This window comes from Halichoerus grypus, chromosome 4 (genome assembly GCF_964656455.1).
Source record: "Halichoerus grypus chromosome 4, mHalGry1.hap1.1, whole genome shotgun sequence".
Lineage (NCBI taxonomy): Eukaryota > Metazoa > Chordata > Mammalia > Carnivora > Phocidae > Halichoerus > Halichoerus grypus.
In genome coordinates, this window is record NC_135715.1 from 121,589,299 (window position 1) to 121,616,176 (window position 26,878).

General features: G+C 40.3%; 1 protein-coding gene across 1 annotated transcript in view; it reads left to right on the plus strand.

The window, feature by feature from the left end:
* GALNT5 (polypeptide N-acetylgalactosaminyltransferase 5) overlaps positions 1-26,878 on the plus strand; it is a 41,556-nt gene that overhangs the window by 4,224 nt on the left and 10,454 nt on the right. The window contains exons 2-7 of the mRNA XM_036092216.2: positions 10,746-10,912; positions 12,493-12,612; positions 21,485-21,620; positions 22,212-22,331; positions 24,689-24,806; positions 25,780-26,103. Of these exons, the coding sequence (XP_035948109.1) occupies positions 10,746-10,912; positions 12,493-12,612; positions 21,485-21,620; positions 22,212-22,331; positions 24,689-24,806; positions 25,780-26,103 (985 nt within the window). The remainder of the gene's footprint in view (positions 1-10,745; positions 10,913-12,492; positions 12,613-21,484; positions 21,621-22,211; positions 22,332-24,688; positions 24,807-25,779; positions 26,104-26,878) is intronic.

The following is a 26,878-nucleotide window of genomic DNA, read 5'->3' on the forward strand; positions in this document are numbered from 1 at the left end:
GAGAAGGAGAGGAGACAAGCAGGATGTCCAGGATAATTTCACCTGCTCTAGTTCCAAAATCAAACTCTATTTTCCAAGCTGCTCTTCCCTCCTTCTCTCCTGAGTCCCGGAGAACCATTTCTAAGCTGTTGAGATGTAGTCATGGCCTCTTCCAAAAGCACGAGGACTCCTCTCTGTCATCAGCATTATTCTGGCTCTCCTTTGCAGTGCCACCCTAGTCTCTGTCCCTTGCAGGATAACTGGAACTTTCTGCATATGACATTCTCTCTACTCTGGGCCTTCGCGTTAAGAAAGTATCTCATTACCTTTCCCTGCTTTTCACGTTCCGTATCATCCACTGATGTTCCTCTTAACTGGTGTCTTCCTACCGGCCCCACCATCCTCAACTGGTCTGACATTACTCAAAATCCAACTGCAGCTTATCTCCTCCTAGACCATGATTTGACTATGACCTCTAAAGTCCAACGACCTTTAATGTGCTCACAGTCACTGAAACACTCCCTGTCGTGTGCTCTTCCTTCACTCGAGCCTTGACAATCTGTTTTGCCTCCTCAGTGAAAGTATAAGCTTCTCCAGGAAACTCTGTCTTTTCCTTCATTTTTTGCCCCCTTGGCCCTGAGCAATATGGTTTTAAAAGATATGTTTCTCAGAAATGCTTTTTGAAAATTGATGTTACTTTAAAACAATAAATGAGAGGTAGCTATTCAAATATGGCATGCAATAAGTCTTTTTATAAATTAATAATGACTTCCTACTTTTTCACTTTGAATATACAGAGTATGTTAGTATCTGGTTTAAGGTAAATACATCCTGTTCTAACACTATAATCTATTCATTGATTCATTGTTCTTTAGTTCACAGTTTTATTGTTTGGTTTTTCATTTTAATGTTTTGACTTTCAAGGGAGGAAAAATCTCCTTATTTTATTTATAACAATGTTTGATGTCCATAAGTAAAATGCAGTTTCATTTTTGCCTAGAATTTTTGCCTATAAAATATGCTTTAAATAAAAATTTTTGATAGTCATTTTAAAGTTCCATATTTAGGGGCACCTGGGTGGCTCCGTCGTTAAGCGTCTGCCTTCGGCTCAGGTCATGATCCCGGGGTCCTGGGATCGAGCCCCGCATCGGGCTCCCTGCTCGGCCGGAAGCCTGCTTCTCCCGCTTCCTCTCCCTCTGCTTGTGTTCCCTCTCTCTTTGTCTCTCTCTCTCTCTGTCAAATAAATAAATAAAATCTTTAAAAAAATAAAAATAAAAAACAAAGTTCCATATTTAATTTTCTTCTTTATAAAAAGCTAATCCTTAACAGTTCTTGCTCTCAATTATTGAAGTTTGTTTCAGTCAGCAATAATCAAACTAAATAATCAGCTAAAACACAAACTAAATAATCAGCTAAAACACAGTCCTATCTGTGGAAAAGGCAGGGCCATTCTACGGAAAGAAGTCTGTCTTCTGGCCTGCCGCTATCTAGTTAAGATGACACTCCAAAAATGAACTTATTTTAAGAGTGCACTTCCGGAATCTGTTTTAGAGAAAAATGACTCAAAAAATTTTTTGCTGCCAGCATTTAGTTTTTAAAGTACAATAAGAATTATAGCATGCTGTTCTACCACTACTGCATCGTCATGGGGCTACTCTGTTGCTTCATTTAACACTTTGCTTTTCCTACAGAACTCTGGCCAGCCCCTCTATAAAGCAATTAAAACCGATCTTTACTCTCTTTAGCCCAGAGCTGGGACTGTCAACCAATACTTTGATTCCTTCCTACACAGCTACAGGGACTTTTCTTCCAGCACATATGAAAAGCAAAGGATAGCGCCATGCATTTGCCACAAACCAGTCTAAATTACTGAGGGGGGAGAAAAACCTTTCTGGAACCTTCATTTCCACCCTTTCCTCCCCTCTCAATCCTACTGAGGTCAAAAACTATAACTAATAAATTACTAGAGGAGGAGGAGTCAGGAGAGAAAACATAAACTGACCGCATGTCTGTCTGAAGTTCAGGCTCCTAAGAATTTATCGGGCTGGGAGAAAAGAGAAACTTGAAAGTTAAATGAAGTTCAAATTCTTTGTTTTTACACAGGATGGATATTTTAATTGATGAAATGAGACTGCTTTTGTGACTAACAGTGAAAAGGGAGTATTATCTAAAACTGACTGCAGAAGTTCCCTGGGAAACTAAACAGGAGCAGGAAAGAAACATCTGCCAAGATGATTTAAAAGGGTTATTTCTGGTGCTTCTGAATTGTGCGTGTGCATGTGTGTGTGTGTGTGTGTATACATGTACATTAGTGCACATTTGTGTGTTTGTGTGTTAGAGCACAGCGTGCTCTTTCACTGAAAAGTCATGTCGGAGAGCAGGGAATAAAGAGCAAAATTTGTTTAAACAGTACAGGCTAGACCATAGCATAACAAAGGTTAAACATAGCCAAAAGATGACACAGGGCCTTTCAATACTTTCATTTATCACACTCACCCCATCACTTGAGAGTAATAAGGAGAAAGATGATCAGAGGACATAAAACACATTTCTGCTACTAATGCGAAGAGAGGAAAACAGTGAAACTGATTAATGTAAAACTGAGAAATGTTAAAGCAGATCAGTGACTTTTTCTCCTAAATACTGCCAAAGACCTAGAAATGTCTCTGGGAGAGAGGAGTCAATAAATGTTAAGAATTTGAACCTATTTACACTTCTCTTTTGCTCATCTAATCCATGTGCCGAATTTAACCACCAGCCTAATTTTATCAAACTTGCTGCAGTGTTGCCCTGGGTACTCTTGTCTCAGAAAATAACTACGTGTTGGGCTGTTCTGGGCGACCCATTCCCAGCAGAACCTCTCAAGAATGAAACATTGTTTGCTCAAGGGTCAGAAGATTGGGGAAAAATAACAGTGTTTAGAAGCTCTTTTTTGTTGTTTGCTTTCAAAATGAAAGGAGCTTTTTAGAGTCCCCTCTATGTTTAAAAAAAGTCTACATTATTCCAAACTAAATTATCTCCTAAATTGGCTCCGCTTCTAAAATGTTGTTATGTGGACATGTGTGAGAAGGAGCAGTATGGAGAGACAGTATTTACAAGGGCCTTCCCAACTTGCTTCCTCTCATCTGATCCTGAAAACCATTCCTCAAGGCAGGGACAGTCACCGTCCCAGCTCTACCTGTGGAGAAACCGGACCCTGAAGAGACAGCTGAGGTTTCAGACGGCAGCAGATAATTCACTGGTAGCAGTCCACTTCCTTCCACACGTTATCTGCTCACCGCCTATCAGGAGCGGGGCTCCCTGTACCAGGCAGCTGGGACCGTTCATGCTTCACGCACACCATCCCACTTGATCCTGACAATAGTCGTGCCAGACTGATAAAGTGTCACATCCCCTTAACAGATGAGGAAAAAAAAAAACACAGTGAAAGGTATTCTGGCCAAAGGTCCAACAGCTCACAAGTGACAGCATTGGGACCCAAACTTTAGCCTTCCGATTCTCTCTCACTCAGTAATGATTCTACCACACTGGGCTGGCTCTCTCCCCGAACCAGCTCCTCAGAGTGACCATCACCCTCACCTCTCTTGGGCTTGCCCAGGCTGTCTGAATAAGGGGATTCTTGCTTGCTGGGCCTCACCAAAAAAGTGCTTATTTATGCTCTAGGCAACGGTGCCTTTGTGTGTGCACGTGTATGTGTAGATTTTATAAGTATGTGTGGGCGCACTTTAATTCTAACCAATCCTCACAGCAATGCTACAAAAGACGTACTATCACTCAGATGACTTACAGATGAGAAAATGAGGCCGAGGTTTGAGAAGAACAAATGATCTATCTGCTGTCCCTGCAAGCCAATAGTCGAGTTGCGACTCAAAGGAAAGTTTCCTGACATACAATCCTAGTCCTCTTTCCATGAGGATACAGCTCCTCCTTCCTTTTCCTTTGCTTCCTTATAATCATATAACTTTGACAAATTAAAACACCTCTCTTCTTCTTCCTTACACATGAGTCAGAGGTGTGCGAAAGGAATTAGTGTTGCATGTCAGCTACCTCCTCAGAGAGAAAATTGATAGGAAATTATTTTCTATACAGCACTAAGCAAAGGAGAGTCTAAAATTGCCAACAACCACAGCTCAGCGGTGAGCAAATGGCCCTGAGCTCCCACTATGTGATCTACCGTCTGAGCAAGGTCCCTGCCTCCAAGGCAAGTACAGCAGAACGTTTTGTGGAAGCACAGGGTACTCCCAGAGTAAGGAGGGGAGAGCCCGAACCTGGCTTGAGAGAGGACAGAGACCTGAAGGGGTAGGGAGTCAGAGAAGTGGGGCAAAAGGGTTACAAAAAAAATGATCCATTAAGAAACTGAAGGAAATCCGACATGCAGTGGGGGAGAGCGATGGAAATGAGACCATGGAAAGTAAGCAGAATCCAGATCCCCTTAGGACCTTGTTAAGGTTCTTCTAAGGACCAGTGAGAAAATGTGGGAAAAAAAAAAAAAAAAAACATTTAACTTACCTTTTCTCAAGGGTCTCTTGACTCAGAGGGAAGCACTTACGGGTGAACAAGGCTCAGGTTGCATAGACAACCAGAGAATGTTAGTCCTGGATGAAGCGTCAAAGTCAAATCTAATCCGGTCCCGAAGTGGGAGAAGAGAAGTGACTTGTTCAAGGTCATAGCTACCCCCAAGGTGCCCTGACCGCCACCCAGAACTATTTCTGCCACATGACACCACCTCTGCTCTTTTCCCTTTCATCCCGATTTCACTCTGACAGCTGCTTGCTCAAAATAGATGATTGTTAAAGTGGGGAATGTTGATCCTGAGTCCAGTAGCTTGGATGGTTATAGGGTGACCTCAGCAACCACAGCCTCAGCTGGCTGAGGCCTTTGGAGTAGTGGTGAGTGTGACTGAAATCTTCTAAATTAGCAGTCAGGCAATTCTGACTGAATGTCAGGGTTTTCTACCCTAGAAAGAACAAAACATAAAAGTAAACTTTTTATATAACTATACCCTGTTATCAGGGAGAAGCCAAGAAGCCCCAATATATTGAACGTCTTGTAGAAAAGAGTATAATTCTGGACGGAGCTCCTCCTCAGCATGCCCGATTCCCCTTCTGATCCTCCCGAAGATAGCAGAGCTTAGGGAGTGAAGGCCCCTGAAGGCTTACCTCCAGGCACTAGTTGAATTGCAAATCGAAGTTGAGAAATATTTTCCTCGACCTTCTGTTCAAACCTGAGGAGACTGAGACTTGACCCACATAGTACATTTTGACGGTTTTGGAATAAAATGAAAAATTCATAAAAATGAGAGAATGTTATCATTCCCCCAATCTTACGATTTGAAACCTTCTTTATTGGATAGACTACATTCAAATCAGGTTAGTGGCTGAGCATTCAGCACACACAAGCCAAAAAGGCAAAACACTTCACTCCCTGAGTCTCTTGATAACTGATGAGCGCTTGATAGATCTGAATTAAAGGTTTGCCTGAGAAAAGGTCAGTCTACCCAGTCAAAATGTGTGTGTTTGTATTGTGGACACTCACAGGTCCTCACATGGGTTTTTACTATGGGACTTACACAGTATTTTTTTATCCATTATCACGTCAAATCTTCACAGACATTTTGTGAGGAAGGTATTGTAATCTTCACCCTAAAAGTAAAGAAGCCGAGGGTATGCACAGTTACACCATTTACTGGTGGTCACGCAGCCAATAAGTGTCAGAAAGGAATCAAAACTCTGTCCCTTGTCATCTTTCCCAAGTCTAGCGGAAGTCCAGAAAGCTGTACCACCACAGTAGTGTCAACTATTTGCTGGACAGTGGACCTCATGGCGGACTCCCAGTTTGGGCTTAGTACTTGGGTGGGCCGCCATAATGTAACTCCAGGCTTCCGCCAAACAAAACAGATCGGCTTCATTTTCGCATATAGCATGGACTCTGTGGACTCCAAACACCTGGCTTGTGGAATGGATGAGCATATAGAATAAAAATATGATTTCTTAACCTCAAAAAAGATTACAAACCCAGAAATCGCTTGCATTTAAATGAGACTTGACTTGAGCTGCAACTCCTCCCCTCAATATAGCAGAAAGCAGGGTTTTCAATAGATAAATTGGAAGAAAGGAAATTTGCTTTTAGTTGGTCAGCGGAGGATAATTTGAAATTGTTTCTACAGCCGGTAGTAACCTAGATGACTGTCAGTACATAAGAAGGGCGCAAAAGTTAATGTGGAAAGCCTTTCTGGTCTGATGCACTGTGCCTTGAGACAAAGCAAGCTTGCTAGTTTTTCTAGACACCTGGAAACTTGTTTAGCCTGCTGAGTTGTGCAGGAAACCAGGTACATATAAATGTTAGGGTGGCCTGACATCTCAGCCACCCAAAGCAAGGCACACTCTGCAACTTCGTATTTCGAGCCTCTCTCACCTCCTTCTGTGCTCCCCTTCCCCATCCTTTAATGCTGCCCCTTTTTCCAGGCACCAGTGTGACCTGTACAATATAATCTCCCACAGAGTCATCTTCAATGGGTTCTTAAAATGCATCTGAAATACGTGTCTGCCAATAATTGGCACGGGTACTACTTATTTCTTGGGATCCTGGCATCTGGTGGAATCCTTCATGACCCCACCCATACGGATTTCTAATGGTAAAACTAAGACACCATGATGGGATGGGGAGAATGGAAGCTGAGATATTTGGCTAGTGGGAGGTGCCTCCCCCAAATCTCAAATGACTGAGAGCGCTTCCCATCTCCAATTTCAAACTGGCTAATGTTACAACATTTCTTGGAAGTTCCTTCTGAAAGAGACGAAAAATCTACTGATTTATTATTATATAAGAAGATTCATCTGCGTTAGCCTACATGGTTAACTCCCTGATGTATTCTCGTTTGTAACTAGATTTTCTAATGTCAACCAAATTTTAACAATAAAGCAATTCTCAGGGCTTCACAGTGAGGCTTGTTGGTTCAGATGGCTCAGGCAGAATTTGTGCAGCTGACCCTTCCTTTGTAGAATTGGTTTGTTTTTCTCAGCACCAAATGGTGTAAGGAATATTTAAGTGTAAAATGTGCATTTTCCATCCACTTACATTATAAAATTAGAGATGAGGAAGTCATAGGACCTCACTGATGTCTTCCTCAGGCTATTAAACTCCTCTTAGCTTTACTTCCTCTCTCCCAACATACAGCCCACGATGGAAACTTTACCCATTTTATAGCAGTATCCTCAAAATCCTCTATCGTTTTTCTTTCTATTTTGTTTGCTCTGATGACCCCTAGACTTGGACTAATTTACCACTCTGCTTTTATCTCCCTCTACACCCAGGCTGACAGACCCTGGTGGAGTAAATCACACCGGTATTTTGACTAAAATTTTGAGATCTCCAGAAATCCTTTTATGTGTAGTTGGCCAGTACTCCCTCCCATTATTCATAGTGTCTGTTCCAAATATTCTCCATTCTTCTCAAACCCCTACCCTATCACATTAACAAACAACCTTTCCTCCAACATGAGCTGCAAATTCTTTCAACTTCTCTATGCATAAACTCGTCTATATACATTACCACCTTTTTTCTTCCTAGCTCAAAGAAAAATGTCTCTCCTTCCCCCATTAATCTTTTGATTTAAGCTCCATTTTTTTCATCCTCCCATTTAATACATATTTATCAAATATTAATTATGTGCAACTATGCTAGAAGCTTGTGGCATTGTAGTAAGCAGGAAATTCTGGATGCAGAAGACAAGAAATAAAATCAATAAATCAATGACATGGCCTCCAGAGCTGTGAAAGAATATGTTTCTGTTGTTTTAAGCCATAAAGTTGGTTACAGCAGCCAGAGGAAACGAATATAATTTTGGTTTCAAAGAGTAGGTTGCTGCTATAACAAATACCTAAAAATGTGGAAGGATTATTCAAGTAATAGCCAAAGAATTGAATAATAGATCAAAGCTGGGAGCATTTTGAGAAGCATGACAGGCAAAGCCTGCATTGCCTTGAAGAAATTGTTGGTAGAAACACGCATGTTAAAGATGCTACAGGTGAAGGCTTAGAAGGAAGTGAGAAGTACAGAAAAGAAAGCTTCTGTTCTCTTTAAGAATACACATATTGTCTTGAACAGAATTTGGTAAAAATATGAGCATTCTAAGTGCATCTTGTGAGGGTCCAGAAGGAAATGCAAGAACACATCACTGGGAACTGGAGGCAAAATGATCCTCCCAAGATAGTGGCAGAAACCTTGGCTAAATTGTGTCAGATAGCAGTGTGGAAGCAGAAATTGCATGCCATGAACTTGGATAGTTAGCTGAAGAGAGTTCCAAGCCAAGTGTTGAAGGGTGCCTGGTATTTCTTTTCTGTTCATGGTAAAATGTGAGAAGAAAGAGATAAATTGAGGAAGAAACTGATAAGCAGATTTTTTTTTTTGGTAATTTGTTACAGCCTTTAGTGAAGTCAGGGATATCTCATGTTATTTAGAAATGCCAATTCGTGGATCTCTAGGGTAGAATCAGATTACTTTAGGTTGCTGTTAGTTAACGTTAACATTGGGTACCTAATCACTAGATCAGGATACCTGATGAAAATGTGTCATTTTGATTTTACATCACTTGAAGATTCAGGACATGCTCCTATCAGCCCTCGATTTATTTATTTGTTTATTTATTTATTTTATTTTATTTTTAAGTTTATCCACCAATGGTAAGTAAAATTAAATCCACTTTGTCTTAGAGCTCAAGTTCCCAAACTGGCCTATCAACAACTTGTGGGTTGTCTTTTTGTTTGTAGATTTTTACTTACATTAGTTTGTTTGTTTTTTAAGACACAGATTCTCAGGGCCTATTCAGAACTGCTGAATTGATTTTCTGGGGCCGGTGATTGGATATGTATGTTTTCATAATGTTTTGTAGGTTAGTATCATAACCACCCACTTTAGGGAACCATTGAAATTACAGACCAAAGCTGGATTTGCCTACCTTAAGAAATTCTTAAGTATCTGCTGTTTGTCAGATATATAGTAGGTGAGTTCTATAAAATATTTGCATTTAGTCTTACAATAAGGTGATTCTTCACCTCTGCTTGGAGGTTCTTAATCTCTGGCAAATCGAGGTTCAAAAGAGTTACACAACTTTAATCTAAGCCAGTAATCAGGGGATCAGGTATTTGCCCACATATCTATCTGATTCCAAAACCCATGATCTTAGTACAGAAAAATCAGCATAGTGCAGTGGACTGACAACTATTTGTTCACATTTCCATACATATCCTTTCTAGGTGAATCATGTTGGGTAAGTCATCTAACTTCTCCAGCTTCAGTTTGCTCTATTTAGAGACGAGGGTAAAAAATACGGATCCCAAGCAGTTGTTACAATTATCTACATAATAATACTTTATTAAGTACTACTGATAAATGGTGAATGCATGGAAATATGGTTTTACCATGGTTTTTGCTCTTATCTATTTCTTTTTTACAGACTAAGAAAAGTATAGCTATATTGTCTGGCAGAAGTGCCTGCTCCCACAAAATGTTACATCTGCTGCCAGCTTCTTTTATTCTTGAGAACTTAAGGCTTCCTGAATGGCTATTTCTGGAGCCAGACCGGACCAGAGTTTGAGTCCCAACTCTGCCATTTACTAACAGTATAATCATGAACTAGCCTCACCATGATTTCAATTATTCCTCCATAAAAAAAGGAGAAGAGATGCTGTTGGTTTAAATTGAAATAATACAGCCTGCCTATAATATTTATTTATGATCATTGTAATTTAATTATGACATTACTAATAGTAGCTGTGTTAGAAGGATGACAAATACTTTTTGTGAGGTTCCAATGAAGAGTAACAGGCAAGGGATGGAAGAATGCCAGCAGCGAGGCAGTACACATTGCAGGGTGTGGAAAAAAAACCCAAGACCAATTAAAACCCACCTGAATACCAACTCCCACTGTAGCTTTATCCTCCTCTCTGTGGCAGGAGGATTATTTCTACTGTGGTTACTCTGTAGCACAGAAAGTCTCAGCAAGTAACCCTTAAATAGATAGAGAATATGAAGAGTTTAATTATACATCTCCATATATATCCATAAATACACTCACATGCAGGGTGGGAGAAAGGGAGAATATTTCCTTTGGCACTTGGCAGGAGGCCATTTGGAAGGGCAGTCAGAAACTACTTGGTAACATTAAATAAGTAAGAGTGTTCTCCTGTGGTATATGGTCTAAGTAGGATAGCACTAGCTACCATTTGGTGAATCCCTATGCCAGGAACTGTGCTAGACATTTTACGTGCATTCTCACTAGACTGTAAAGCTCTGTTGAATAAGAACATTTACCTAATTTTAAAGATGAAGAAACGGAGACACAGAAAGATTAAGTATGGTATCAATGGATAAAGATCTGAGAAATATTGGGGGTGAGCTTCAAAATAGTGTCTAACCACCTGCGAAGCCTATGTCCTGTCCCCTACAGCAAGATGCCTCCACAGGAACTTCTCATGTCCTGCATTGCTAGTCCTTTTATAGCAACTACTGTTACTGGTTATTCTTACTCTGCTTGTTTATTTTGCTTATACCCCTCCTCAAGAAAAACAGATGATAAAATCATCACTGATACATGTAGTAGATATTGGATGGATGGATGGATAAACAGATATATAGACAAACAGATAGACACACAGACAGATAAACAGAGCATGTCAGTATATGTCCATCTACGTAAAATTGCACTCTGTGACTTTTAAAACCATCTCTTTGGTTCTAAAATGAGCCCTGCTTGTGTCCTGGCCCAGGTGTGCTGAGCAGCTAGTTCACAATAACCTCCCGACCACCAGTGTCATCATGTGCTTTGTGGATGAAGTGTGGTCCACTCTCCTGAGGTCTGTTCATAGTGTCCTTAATCGCTCTCCTCCACACCTCATCAAGGAGATTCTACTGGTAGATGACTTCAGCACCAAAGGTAAGAAAAGCACTCCTGGAAAATTAAAGTCTGATATGAGGCGATAGCAATTTGGGTGGATGGCAAAAATATCAAATCATTGTTTCATGTGGTGCTTTAGAGGCATCAAGCCAAGCATCTACGGGATATAGAAAGTGAGTTCTATCTTCAGTTAGCTGTCTCAGACTTCCCTTCAGCTGTGCCTTCTCTGCCATGTAGAAATGATTTTCTAACTATAGCTCCTTGGAGCACTTTGAAGTTCCAGAGACCAGAAGATGTTCAACCGTTTTATGAAATCTAATAAGCAAGTACCCTACAATTAATAGGATGCCTTTCCCACTGGTAATAAGAAGTCAGAGTTAGACTCTATGGAAAACAAAGAAATGGAAGGCCGATGGTTTCTTCCTCAAGGGCAAAGCACATTATGTGTTAAGTGTTGAGAAGACAAATTGCCAATAGAACCAAAGAGATGAGGCTTCAACAGAGTGCAAAGGCAGAACCCACCATGGTCTAGAAGAAGTGAAGAATCTCCCTCTCGGGGTGATCACATAATTTGTGTATTAAGTGCTCCATTTCCACTTGAGGTCCCACTGCCACCACACTACAAATTCTCACAATGCAACCCACTTCAGAAAATTTTAGAAAATAGCAAAGAGAGGATAGCCCTAATAGAACAACTTAGCTCTTTTCATGACCACAACGGCATGAACCAGTTTCCTCAGCCTCAGAACTCCTACCACAATCACCCTGAGGTCTGTTAGCAGTGAGATGCCTAAGAAAAACTGGTTGAAAACTTTGAGAAGGGGCCTTGAAAGCATAAACAGAAATAGTATCCAGTCACCAAGCAAATAATAGTCTTTTTATGAATGGCAGATCCAGGGACCTGAAGAACCCTTTGGAGAGACCTGGAGCTTATATGGTTTTCAGTGTCCTCTTTAAGAAAAAAAACCCACAAAATCAGTAGGAAAGTGAGCAGCAGAAGTACTTCTGGAAGCCTTTCCTACCTGGGATACCTGTCAATAGCTTAATTACACATCGAAGTGACTGCAAGTCATGTAAATATATCCCATAAAACCCCAACAACATTCCTTTGGATGGATACCTCTTTGGCCACCCAACAAGACAAAAGAGGTATGACTCAGAGGGTGTCAAAGTAGGGAAGTGACAGTGCCCTTAACCAATTGCAGTTGTAATATCTTTCTTTCACAAATTTTCCAATTTGCATATAATGTTTAGCCTCTTGTCTGGGTCTTGGCAGGGGCCCTTGTAAGTTTGTACAGAAACTGGAGTTTCATTTATTTCAGGGCAAATTTGCCCGTCCTGACAAATACTCAGAAAAGGTGAGCCCTCCTCTATGTCACTTGACAACACTGGAAAGAAGGATTTGGAATTTGAGAAAAAGATAGCTTGGAGTATTGGATGCAGACAAAAAGCCATCCAAGAAAATAACATCAGAAAATAAAATCATGGTCCAAGGAGTAAAATTTAGTGACTACAGTAACTATCATAGTTTCTGGAATCTGATACTGAGAAGCCACTGTTAGTATTACCCAGATCTAGTTACTCAACGTGTTTCCTTGTCTATTCTTACTGCGATACAGACTACCTAAAAGGTAATTTGGATAAATACATGTCTCAGTTTCCAAAAGTTCGGATTCTTCGCCTCAAAGAGAGACATGGCTTAATAAGAGCCAGGCTGGCAGGAGCACAGAAGGCAACAGGTAAGAAGCTGCTAATTTTTTGTTTTTGTTATATTTTTGTTTTAGTTTGTTTGCTTTCAAATATATAGCAAATTTGAAGTAATACCGCAGTGAACACCCACATAGCCATCATCATGCCACCAATTTTTAACTCTCTGCACCATGTGCTTCATCACACACATACACAGACACGTGTTTATGTATACCCACTTTTGCCCTCAACTTTTGAATTTGCAGACGTCATGACGCTACAACTCTGGGTACCTTAGTAGGCCTCTCTGCAAAATAGACATTCTCTTAGATAAGCACACTTTCCTATCTAAATATCATCTGGTTTATGCTCTTTCAGACATCCTCATTTGCTCCTCAAATGTTTTTTATAGCTACTTCTCTCTTTTGAAATTTGAGATCTTATTAAGTTCCATGCACTGCATTTGGTTGTTTAGTCTCCTTAGTTCTCAATCTAGAGAAGACAACATACTACTTACTGTTGACTTGTTTGGTTTTTTTTAAAGAGTCCAGGCCATTTGTTTTGTACATGTGACCACATTCTGAAGTTTTATCATTGTTTCCTCATGTTACACTCAGGATGAATGTTATGGAAGTGAATAGTGTATAGTATTGTACTACATAGGTGGTAGGAATTACATATTGTTTATGGCTTCAAATCAAGAGACACATGATGTCAAGTTGTCCCCCTATGGGAGATAGTAATTTTGAGCATTTGGTTAAAATGTCAACAGCCAGGTTTTCCTTTTTGGAGTAAGAAGTAATTTGTGATGTGATACTTGGATTCATATGAATACTGTTTTCCTTACATTTTACTCAATGGTTTTGCACCCGTTGGTGATCATTGCTTAAATCAGTTATTACACTGAGGGCTGTCCATCTCTCTGTCCTTCCCTCCTTCTTCTTTTTCTTCCTCCCCTCCTCTCTCTCCCTCCTTCCTCTTCCCCTCTTATGCTCCCATCAATACTAATTTATGCTTTAAAAAATTCAATGTGTATATTATTAAATCTCTTCCTTCCTTCCTTCTGTCCTTCCTTCCTTCATCCCTCCCTCCATTTGGAATGTGATACTGAGAAGCCACTGCTGGTATTATCCAGATTGTAAGTTTGTACAGAAACTGGAGTTTCATTTATTTCAGGGCAAATTTGCCCTGAAATTGATTGATTGATTGATTGATTGGTTTGTTTGTTTTGTTTGTTTATTGTACTCAGTTTGTCCCAAATTTGACCACTTGGAGCCCCTCCAAGCCTATGTATTTGTGACCTGATCCCATCAGTATTTCAGGACTGAAAACTGTTTCCTTCTCTCTTCCCTGACCTATGGGGTATGTCTGCTCTTCTGATAGCTCTCTCTGTCTTCCCAAAGAGCAATATGCCTTCTTTTCTTCACTTTTTTTTAGTGTGTGGGTTGGTGAGTGAATGGGAGGAGTCAAATCTTTTCTGCCCATGAGTACTCTAAAAATGACATCAAACATACTGGTTTATTTTTGTATCCTTCTGTGGAAGTACCCATACCCCATAATAATTGCTGAACTTATATACCAGGTTCCATTCTAAATACTTTCTACAGTAATTGATTTAATCCTCACCAGAACTCTAGGAGCTAGGTACAATAATTTTCCTCATTTTACAGATGAAGATAGGGAGGCACAGTGAGGTTATGACTTGCCCAAGTTCTCCCCGCTAGCAAGTGCTACAGCAGGATTGGAAGCCAGAAACCTTGACTCCAAATCTGCACTTATCTGCTACATTTTGCTGTCTCTCGATATCTAGCCACCACTCTCCCCTGTAGACCATAGCATTGCATATCTCCACCAGCTTGAATTTAAGCATGTTCTTTTTTTTTTTTTTTAAGATTTTATTTATTTATTTGAGAGAGAGAGAGAGCAAGAGCTGGGGGAGAGGCAGATGGAGAGAGAGAAGCAGGCTCCCCACTGAGCAGGGAGCCCCATGTGGGGCTCGATCCCAGGACCCTGGGATCATGACCTGAGCCAAAGGCAGACACTTAAAAGATTGGGCCACCCAGGCGCCCCATATTTAAGCATGTTCTAATGGTAAATTATCTCCTCACCTAAGTTACACTTCCTTGTAACTAAACCCCAAATTTTGAACTTTTCTTATCTCATTGGTTTCCTAATTTCTTTGGCCAGTAAAGGAAATTTAAAATTAACTACAAACACATCACACCAAAATTGACATTGCAGTGATAACAAAGATTCTTAATGATAGACCGCATTTGGAACATTAAGTAAAAATCCATGTTTGATTTCTTTTGGGAAGTAATTGCACACAAATTGTACAAAAATAGGATAGTGAGGAAATAGGCCAAGTAGGCAAGTTTGGGGCTAAGATCTGGATGAAGCACATTCCCAGACAAGCGGAACAAGAAGTGCAATGTCCTGGGGCGCCTGGGTGGCTCAGTTGTTAAGCGTCTGCCTTCGGCTCAGGTCGTGATCCTAGGGTCCTGGGATTGAGCCCCACATCGGGCTCCCTGCTCAGCGGGAAGCCTGCTTCTCCCTCTCCCACTCTGCCTGCTTGTATTCCCTCTCTCGCTGTTTCTCTCTCTGTCAAATAAATAAATAAATAAATAAATAAATAAATATCTTAAAAAAAAAAAAAAGGAATGCAAGGTCCTGATGCAGAAATATGTTCTGTGTATTAAAGTTAAAGAAAGTTTATTATGACTGATGGGTACTGACCATGGAGAGAGTGATAGGAGATTCATCTCGGGGGCAAGGAAAAGGTGGGCTTTTGTAAAGTTTTATGAGTCATTCAAGGAGTGTAGGCATTATTCTTGGTATCATATGAAACCAATGGAGTACATTAAAGAGGAGGATAAAATTGTTTGACTTAATTTAAAGCTCAATTTGGCTGCCTTGTAGAGACTGGGTATTAGGGAGATGAGAGAGGAAGGAGGGAGACCAATTAGGAGGTTATCATCGCGGCGCCTGGGTGGCTCAGTCTGTTGAAAGTCCAGCTCTTATTTTCGGCTCAGGCTGTGATCTCATGAGTCGTGGGATTGAGCCCCGTGGCTGGCTCTGCACTCAGCGGGGAGCCTGCTTGAAGATTCTCTCTCCCTCTGCACTCCCCCCCACTTGCTCTCTCTTGCTCTCTCTCTCAAATAAATAAATAAATCTTAAAAAAAAAAAAAAAAAAGGAGGCTATTATAGTTGTCCAAACACCAGGGAGGTACTAGGGCAGATGAAGGAAGGGATCCGAGTAAGAATATATTGTGGACATGGAGCCCATGGGCTTGTCATCAGATAAGATATGAAGAGAGTAATAATGAAAGGAGTAAAAAACAAAACAAAACAAAACAAAAAAAACCCCTAGAATTGGCATCTGAGCAACTTGGTGGGCGGTGGGGCCATAACCAGAGGAACAGATTTGGGATTGCTGTTGAGTTCCGATTTTGTCCATGTAAATTTGAGATGAAAATGAGACATCCATGTAGAGAAAGCTGACAAGTGCAGAACCAAAAATGTACTGCTTATAAAAACCTTCTCTCTGCCTGCATGGGACACAAAGCATGCTGGCGATCATCTCCAGAACAGTCTAAACTGTTAGACAACACGGAAGGCCTCCTCAGATGGGCTGCAGTGAACTCGCTCAAGGAAGTTGCCTAATCGGCCTGCTCAAGTACTTGCGGTTATACAGCCAGCAAATAATTTCTCTGAATCTAGAAAATCCAAATGTAACAATGTCAACTTGGCTCTCAGTCAGTCATTACGGCCCGTGAGTGCAATAGCTCAGTTTCCGTTTGGTAACTCTCAAACTATTTGTACCACGACCCATGCTAAGAAATAAATCTTACATCACAGCCCAGGGCATATATATGTTACACACGTAGCCACAGTAGACATTTCATGAAATAACAGCAGCAGATTCTAATATCTTCTATTTTATTTGTTTTTTAGATTCTGACCAAGCCCACTATATTGTTGTAAAGACTTGCTAAGGGGTCATAACTTTAGTTTGGAGAGGCCGGCTAGGTGCATCTGAATTGCTTGCCACTGTCTAGTGAAGAGCTGCTTCTCAAACTATCATAGAAGAACTTTTTTTTTTCTAATTTCCAAATTTTGTGGACCTGCCCCTTTGTAAATTATAATAAAGATAAACTACCTAAGAAAGAGATGGAAAAAAAGAAAGATATGTACACAATTATATATGCATTCCTCTATACTATATGTATATAGTTATATACATAAATTTATTATGTATAATATATACATGTGTATGTGTGTATATATAACATACATAAGATACAGATAACATAAATAATGACGTATATGTTATATACATACACCTATATAAAGCAGAGAATAAATTAACAAATTCCAGCAAACTGCTAGAGTTTTAAATCATCCATTCTCAATTTCCGTTCCTATCTCCGATAGCAGGGTCTATGGCCCACACTTTGAGCAGCATTAGCAGAAGGCCAATGCCTGAATTTGGAAGAAGCTGAAAAGTGTGTTCTGATGGAATTAGTAACAGCCTTGTCCAAGAATACATCCAAGGGCCCTGAAGTTCACCTGACTCCTGTAGGAAATTCAAGGGGATTCAGAAGCCTGTAGCAGCTTTAGCTGAGGAAATAATTCAGGGACTGCTCAGGGACTGGCCCTAAGTGGGGCTGGCCAGCCTGTTAGTTCTCCCAGACTTCCCTTGGGCATTCCCAGCCATCACAAGTAAAGCACAGGCAGGACACATTCTGGGCCTGATCTGTAATCAGAGATCAGCAAAGATACCAGGGCAGAAATTTTCTCTAGACTGCCTCAGGCAAACAAAGAAATGAGTGACAAGAATCTGAATTCAGAATCTGACAGGTCTTGACAGCTATTGTTTCCTAAAGATTTACCGTTCAGAATTCAGAGAAAAGGGAGGGGGAGCCACAGGCAAGGATGAGATCAAAGATCCAAGGACCTTCAGAAACTGGTCAGGTTTGGTCCCAGGGTATTATTTTGATCCCAGAGTATTATTAGACTCTCTGAAAGTACATAATACAAAATAATAAGGGCAAAGCAGTGACTCTCTGACCACTAACAATGTTCACTACATGTTCAGTTTCTGGTGCATGATAGGTTCTTCATCTGGATATGATTCAGGCAAAAAGATCGGGTCCAATAAGTTATTTCCTGAGAATGAGGAGATAGAGAGTTCAAGTAGGGTTTAAAAATCTGAAGGGCAGGCCACGGTCAATGGATCTCTAGGGAAAGTGTCCTATAGGAAGCCAACACAAGTAAAAAAAAGATGTAGTAATTGAGGTAGAAAGTGAACAAGCCGACCACTCAGATCTCGTGCGAGTATTGAACAAAAGAGCAAGTTATTGCCCTGCCAAGAAGAGTCTGCAGATGGGCAGGTTTCAATAGTATACTCTAGAGAGTCAGAGTAGAGATCAGATTCTCATTTCCTTTATAACAAGGGCATTTGGCAAAATACATGACATTGCTGTGAACATTCCAAAGAATCAGTTGGCTAACTTTAAGTATGTGGACTAAAATGACATCTGACTCCTGGACAACCTTAAGGTCTCCTGAAAAGCGATAGTCCTTCTGTAAATTTCTACAACTTGTTTCTGCTGCAGGTAAAACAGGTGGTTTCCTTAGCATCACTTATAAATTATTATATAAAATTAAATGGCCAGCCAGGTCCACATCCCTCAAGGAACCCTAAAGACAACACTCCAACAGTAATTGGTGCTGGCAACAATATTCCAAGCTGGTTGGCTAAATAGAAATGGGGGTCTGTACTCAACAAGGAGCCAAAGCTTTCTGGCACATCGAGCATCTCTGGGTTGGTCAAAAAGTAAATAAATAAATAAATTACAATCAAACCCATCTGCAAACAATCCAGCATCACTGAGACCTACTCTTAGGAAACAGAAAAGCCTGCCAGGTGGTCATCAAGATAAGATTATTTTGAGCTCTAGCTTAAACACTCATTGAAAAAACAGTAATAACACTAGCTATTTATAAGGAATTCAGGTATTAGGTAGATCTTAGAACTATCCCAAGAAAGTAGATCTCAGAGAGGTAAAATAATTTATCCAGTGTAGCTAAGGAGAACAGAGCTATGTGGCTTCGATACTATGTTCATTTCACCATGACGCTCAGGGTTAGGAAGGGTGTGTGTGAAACGTCCACAGACCATACCCTCTACAAGTAGAAGTCCTAACCAGAGTCAGCTACATAGATAGCTCCCTGGTCTAGTTCCGGAGATCTTATTTTAAATTAAAGTGTCTGAAAGTGGAGCAATGACATTCATGCATGGGAGGATTCTCTTCTCACCCAAAATAAAACAGTATAAAATTCCAGTCTGTGTTTTGGGCGGAAGCTGCTTCCTTTGGGTCCTGGCAACAAGTGAATGAAAATCTCTATGGGAATCTGGGCCAGGTGGGAAGTGAATGCAGGTTTGGGTACCCATCCTGCTGCTACCAGGGATTGAGAAAGTCGATCCAGGCCCCTTTGACTGTACCAGCTTACTCTGGGGATAGGGACAGGCAGTCTGGGAGAGACTGCTCTTTGGTTCGAACGGACCAGCAGGAGAAGTAGTGAGAAAAAGGAGGTTATCTTCTGCACATGCTATTCACTAGCCAAGTAGGAATTTAGCAGGCCATGCTTACACACCCTACGCACCTAGATAACCCCCGTGAACCTTCCCACACAGGGAGCGGGCTGTGCAAAATGACACCCTTAGTTGATAATGACCTTTCATTCTGAAATAAGCCATAATCTCTGAAAATAGGACTCCACCAGCATGATCAGGAGTTGTAACCACTGTCTCCAAGAGTCGGGGATAATGGGGGGAGGGTCTTCAGTCTAGTGCAGCCTGGTCCTGCCTAGAGACTTCTCAAGAGCATTCCTCACCAAGACCTTGGCTAAGGTCAGTTTCTTTACCCTCATGCAAAAATTCCATTGTTGATTGGTTAATACGATACTGAACCATTAATTAAGAGGTATAGCTTTTAGTGGATAATGAACTATCATCTAGGTATCTAATTTCACCTTGTTCTTTGCCTGCTGCCATCTTCCGCCTTTACTTTAAGCCTTCCCATTCTCATAGCCCTGCCTCTTTCTGACCATTTTTTCTTTCTCTTTTTAAGAACACAGGCAATGGAATAAACTATGTATTTTCAAATATCAGGCTGCCACTTAGCTGTGCAAACTTGAAAAAATTGCTTCAGTTGTTTCTCTTAAATGGGAATAAAACTTAGATCTGCATCTCGTTTCTTAAATGGAAAGAAAAATGAGATTTATACTTCAGGTTTGTTGTGTGGCTTAAACAAGACACTCGTGTAGAATGCCTAGGACAGTGTCTGGACCAAGTAAGCACTTAATAGAAGGTAAATGATGTTGTTGTAAGTTTGTCAAGAGCAGAGGGGAGCAACCAGGTGTCAGAGTGGTCGATGCAAGCAATAATCCAAAAGGAAAGCAACCCTCAAGTCTTTAATCATTTCCTCCACTGATATAAGTAAGAAGTATAAGTAAGAATTGAAACAGAAGAAAGTGCTGACTCCCTGAATGTCCCATGTTTCCCTGTAGAGAAACGGGCTGGTGGATTGGGCAGATGTGAGGATCATCTCACTGCCCACTGAGCCCAGAACAAACGGCTCCTCCTGTTTTACAGCCTGGGGCCGAGGGTGAGAAAAAGGAGAGGGCTCCGAGTAGGAAAGTGCTGAATGCTGAGTCAGATGGAGGAAAAGGTCTTGGCGACCTCCCCACCTCCCATGCGGTGAGACAGAGATCTTGGCCTGAAGGAGGCCTCCGATGGAGGAAACTGAGCTAGGAATGAAGCTGTGCTGAGAGCATGTCCACTGAGGGAGAGGGAGGGCCTGAGCTCTTGACTGCAAGTCCCTTCAGAGGCTGTGGTGCACTGGCTGCAGACCACGTCTGGTGTGAGAGGGCAGCCTCCAGCCATGAGGACCTGCCAGGGAAAGCCTTTGTGATTTGCCTATGGTTGGGCCTGAAAGGACACATATAGGATTTTGGCCATAGCCCAGATTCCTTGGGTTATTTGTTAATCTTCACACACACACACACACACACACACACACACACACACACACTCCACTTGTATAAGATCATTTGGAACAATGTAGATGCTACGGAGATTTTTATTGGGAAGAGTGTTACTTCACACAACTAATAGGAAAAAAAGAATTTTTAGTGATTATTTTTTGGCCTCCAAGTTTTTTTTTTTCTTTTTTCTTTTTTTTTTCTCCTGCAAGTCTTTGATTTTTTTATTGTGGCAAAATATGCATAACATAAAATTTACCATCTTAATTATTTCTTCAGTGCAGAGTCCAGTACTCCGAAGTATATTCACACAGTTGTGCAACCAATCTCCAGAAAGCTTTTCATCTTGCAAAACTAAAACTCTATACCCATTAAACTATTCCCTATTCTCCCTCCCCATCCCTGTAACCCTTTTTACACTACCTTCTAGCCTTGCTGATTCTTCCTTTTTTATTTGTTTTCAGCCTTGTTATGCAGAATGATTTCTCCTCTTCATCATTCCTAAGGCCCACCTTGGAATATCAAACTCTGCCTGGTCCACACACCCCCACCCCAGGTTAATGCGACCTACCCTCCTTAGAAGAGACAAAGCTTTTACTCTAAGGATTCCCTTCAAAGTCTTGGTTATCCATTTTAAGTGGCTTATCAATTTTTCACAAACAAAAATGATGCTTGTCCCATAGGCCTTCTAGAAACGAAATTTATTTTATTTCATTATAGAATGAAATTATAGGGACCAGGAATTCAGTGAGAAGACTACTGCCCTTATAATCACCTTTCTGGAGCAATCCCCAAAACCTTTGAACATAAAGTACATACATTCAGTATATCACATTTTCAAATGATTTTTTTTTTTTTTTTCTGGCTCTCTAGGTGATGTGTTGACATTCTTGGATTCTCACGTGGAATGTAACATTGGTTGGTTGGAACCTCTTCTGGAAAGGGTTTATTTAAGTAGAAAGAAAGTAGCCTGTCCAGTAATTGAAGTCATCAATGATAAGGATATGAGGTAATACTGTCATATTCCACAAGATACTTCTAAGCGAGTCTTTAACTAACAGCAGCAGAAAGTACTGGTCATATTCCTAAAATGCACATTTTTGCAAATCTAAGAAATACACAGTGCATCCATTTAAATAAATGGAAACACATAATAGATATCTTGGGATCAGAGAAGGTCAATCCAGTAATTTATTTGATCATCAAAATGTTTAACTCTTAATAGCAATAAATCCTAATACTCATTGTCCTGTTCTTTCCTCTTTCTATTCAGCTGTACCTGAACCCAGAAAATATTTATCTTCCTTAAGATTAGTTCATCTTTTAGTGGGAAATAATACATATGCTCCTAAATTGTTTTTTTCCCTCAAAAGTAGTCAGAATATTATTAAAAGTAAAGTATAAGTTAAAAACTAGCAATCAAGCCAGTTAGTCACTAATGTACTCATAAATTTGCTTGAAATGTTATTAAAAAGTTTGTAATAATCTAAAATCATTTGTGTAAGAACTTGTTTCATTCATTTGAACAAGACATGGTGTCAGGTTGCTTAAGTATATGTGTATGATCTCAGGTAGCACTTTTGTTTCTTTCCTGGATTAGTTACATGACAGTGGACAACTTTCAAAGAGGCATCTTTGTGTGGCCCATGAACTTTGGTTGGAGAACAATTCCTCCAGACGTTGTTGCAAAAAACAGAATTAAAGAAACAGATATAATAAGGTAAGTGTGTGAAATTTAAGATTAGAAAGCAATCGTGTATCTTTTTATAAAGGCATAGGAAGCAATTCCACAAAACAAGTATTTCCTGTCATTCTGTAGACCATCAAGAATTACAGCTTTAGCCAATAGATGATCAAAAGCAAAGTTTTCCTAAGATATTACTTTCCCACTACCAAACCTCATTTTTTAAATGGTTGAGTGCACCTTATTCAGCCCTGAACCCAGAGAAATTCACTAATACTATTCCTGTTCCCTGGGATAGACAACTTAAGAAATATAAACTAATTGAATATGCTGCATAAATGCTGTATGAACACATATAATGTTAAAGCCAACATGAGTAAAAATTAGAAGAGTAAATAATAGTGGTAAAAGTATTATTGTAATAATAGCTACCATTTGGATTTTCTTTTCAATTCTAATCCTACCCTTCCCATGGGAGCCAAATTCTGTGAATGAATTGAGAAATAGATACAGAAGGTGGATATGAATTAAAAGAGGGGCTTTATTGCTGGAGAAGCTGGATTTAAGATCACAGCTTAGACCTGAAGCCAAAGTGAACACTTCCCCCAGAGTCTAGACCTGCAGGACAAGCATGCAGCCAGCCTCAGGCAGAGCAACAGGGGTCCCCAAAGCCTTCCCAGTTGGAGAGAGAACTTGAGCAGACAAGTGTCAAGAAAAAGCCCCAGCCCAGACTGTGCATTGTAACATTATTTCTCAGAACTTAACCCTCAATACTGCATGCCTCATCCCTTGCTAGGTATGATGCCTTCAGAATTGATATTCCTAGCAAGTCAAATAGAAGTACTATCATTTATTAAGCACTGTGCATTTAAGCCTCTCTCTAACCCTAGGAGAGAGGTGGTAGTATTTTCATTGTGGCGATGAGGAAATTGAGCCTAAAAGAGGTAATTTTCCCAGGGATATACATCTAGTAAAAGAACAAATTGGGACTCAAACCCATATCTGCCTGCATTTAACACACTTACTCTGATCCCACATCTAAAGAACCTCTTTGCCTTTTTCAGACTCCCATTTTGAGAGTTAATGTAGTGATTGAGTTCAGATTATATTCCACATAACGTTAGGAAGAGAATGCATTCTGGATGGACTAGAAAGGACATTGAGCATTCAGACAGAATATGTACATAAATGATGGGGGAAGTGAAGTAGGTGTGGGGCAAGAATTACCTTATCCTTGACATTGCTTTGTACTCTAAACACAAGACAGGCTTTCCACACAAACCTTTCCACTGGCTCAATGGTAACCACCATGGGAAGGGATTACTGCCTTGTCTAGCTGCTGATTCAAGTGTAGTTTCTATCCCCCATAATCTATAACAGTCGCGAATGCTCTGGAGTCTGACTCTTTGGATATAAATCTCAATTCTATTACTTCCTAATGGTGTGAGCTTTAAAAAGTCACTTAACCTCTCTGAATCTCTGTGTCCTCGTTTTTTTTGTTTGTTTGTTTGTTTGTTTTGCATTAAGACTAATAGAAGGAGCTACCTCTATTATCTAAGAATTAAATCTGATTATATAACATGCTTTAAAAAGTGTTTGCCACATAATAAGCTGTCAATAAAAATCTGTCTACAGTTGAGGCAGTAGAGTGGAGTGAGAGATCATAGAGTCAAACTAGACCACCTAAACTGAACCCCCGAAGTGCATCATACTAATCTGTGACCTTGGGAAAGTTCCTAACCGTTTCTGTGCTGTGGTTTCTTAATGGTACATACTTGCAGGATTTTCATAAAGTCTGAGATAATTACATACATAATACTCACAACAGTGCCTAGTACTCCCTTAGTACTATTAAATAGGCATTGTTAAAAATAACCTATCTGAGGTATAGGTCTGTGATTCAACAGTCTTACACAATTCACAGTGCTCACCATAGCACATAGCCCAGACCTGTACCTCTAAAACAAATAATACATTATATGTTAACAAAAAAAAAGAAGAAGAAGAAGAAGAAGATAGCAGGAGGGGAAGAATAAAGGGGGGGAAATCGGAGGGGGAGACGAACCATGAGCCTGGTGATGGGTATTAAAGAGGGCATGTTCTGTGTGGAAAAAAAAAAATAACCTATCTGGAGAGTTTGTGTCAGAGAGTAAAGGGCAAATAAGAATCCTACTTCCAGGCCCCATCTTTGCTGACCCTAATCAAGCTTTGCCACCATGAACTAGGGAACTGATGACTTCGGTGCTACTTGTGACTCCATTCCAAGACCTCCCTGTGCTTGGTAGCTATTTTAAAATATCTCTTAACTCCATCACAACTGCACAGGGGACCCACTCGAAATGTTGAATTCCCATGACAAGCAAGCTTAAAAAATCAAACATTTCTTTTTGTAGGTGCCCCGTCATGGCAGGTGGATTGTTTTCTATTGATAAAAATTACTTTTTTGAACTTGGAACATATGACCCTGGGCTTGATGTCTGGGGTGGAGAAAATATGGAGCTCTCATTCAAGGTATTACCAAGTGGTCCTCAAATCCTCTCTACAATTAAGACTTTATCATTTGGTTTCATTTCACTAATATATAATCAGATATGGGACTGCCTCGGGGAGGAAATTCCACAGAAATTTAAGGGCCTCTAGATTAATGTTTTTATATCCCAGATTAAATTTGGAAGAATCAATAGCTCTCACGAAATTTATTAGAATTCCCTAGTATTTTATAATCCTGTTTCTACATGTGACTTGGGAGAAATAATGCCTGCCATTCTGTATAAATGCTGTGGGATTCATGCTTCACACAAAATATCTCTGGGAATGTTTTTCTAGTATATCGGAAGTAATGAAATCACTCAGTAATGGCTCGTGTTAGATGGCACAAGTGACAGAAGTACAAAAAGCGCCTATAGGGCAGGCCATCGACAGGCAATGGTACAGCAACTTTGGACATCTCAGACAGTTCTGGGTACTTATAGTCATTGATCAACAGCTAAAAAAGCCTTGGCAGCAGCCAGAGTAAAGAGAATCCAAAAGGCAACTGCTTTCCTGTGGAGTGGGGTGGTATATAGTAAAAGGGGTATTACTTCGAGCTCATTTTCAAGTTGTGCTCCATAAGCCATATGGGTCATCCCAAGATGAGAAGGGAAAGTTGAAATCATGGAAATATACACTCCTTTCCCTGATCCAACCAAAACAGGAATCCATATTCCATATTTTATACTTTGGGATTCAGTGAGAATTTCTTTATAAAATAAGAAGATGTACACTGATGGGTAGAGAATAAAAATATATATATTTTATGAATCCTAAAATGGTCCACAGCAATGTACAAAACTAAATAAACCTGTTGAGTTTAATTTGAAACTATTGAAAAAAAACTACTTCAGACTGGGGGGAGGAGAGAGTGGTCACCAGGTTGTTCCTTGTCATTATTAACTGCCCATGATTTGCAGACATCATTTGATAATTGATGTTTATTATCATCCAGGTGTGGATGTGTGGTGGTGAAATTGAGATCATTCCCTGTTCCCGAGTGGGCCACATATTCAGAAATGACAATCCATACTCCTTCCCCAAAGACCGGATGAAGACAGTAGAGCGGAACTTGGTGCGGGTTGCTGAGGTCTGGCTTGATGAATACAAGGACCTATTCTATGGCCATGGGGACCACCTCATAGACCAAGGGTTAGATGTTGGAAACCTCACCGAACAACAGGAACTTCGAAAGAAACTAAAATGCAAAAGTTTCAAATGGTACTTGGAGAATGTTTTTCCTGATCTGAAGGCTCCCATTGTGAGGGCTAATGGTGTGGTAAGTTCAAGCAGCAGTTACATTCTGACTCCATAAAAATAAAGTTTAAAAACTCTTGAAAATGTGTGGAAAAGAATGAAGAATTACATTATAAGTAAATACTAAGTATGAGTGCAGATGAGACAGAGCACGGTTAAGGGATAAATATAGGTGAACTTGAGGGAGGCTTTTAAGCAGCCATGTTCATTGATTACTTCAGCCAATACCTACTGGGTATCAATAAACCAGATAGCATTTCAGAACTGGATTATAGGGTGATGTGTAAAGCAGACTTGATTCCTGTTTGTGGAGCTTAAAGTTGAGTAGGGAAAACAATGTACAAGTATGTAACTTTAAATAAAAAACAGAATGGCTCTCATTTAAGGAACTGGTCACAAGTGATGACTCCTTTTAAGCTAGAGTATTCAACCCTGAAGAGATGTTGAAGCCTAGGCCTGGAAGACAAGTGTCAGCCAAGCTCTAAAGGATCGAGTCTTAGGCAGAGGAAGCCCTTGGTGCAAAAACTCTAAGATAGATGACTGTCCAGGCATTCAAGAACTGCCAAGAAGATGAATGTTGTCAAGGTGTGAAGGAGAGAAGAATGGCACCAAATGAAGGGGAGGAGGGAGGAAGAGTCAGGTTACATAGGTCCTTGTAGGCAAAGTAAGGATCCTTTCTTCCTTTCTTCTTTCCTTCCTTCTCTTCCTTCCTTCCTTTTTCTTTCTTTCTTTCTTTCTTTCTTTCTTTCTTTGCTTCTTTCTTTCTTTCTTTCTTTCTTTCTTGCCCCCCCCAAATA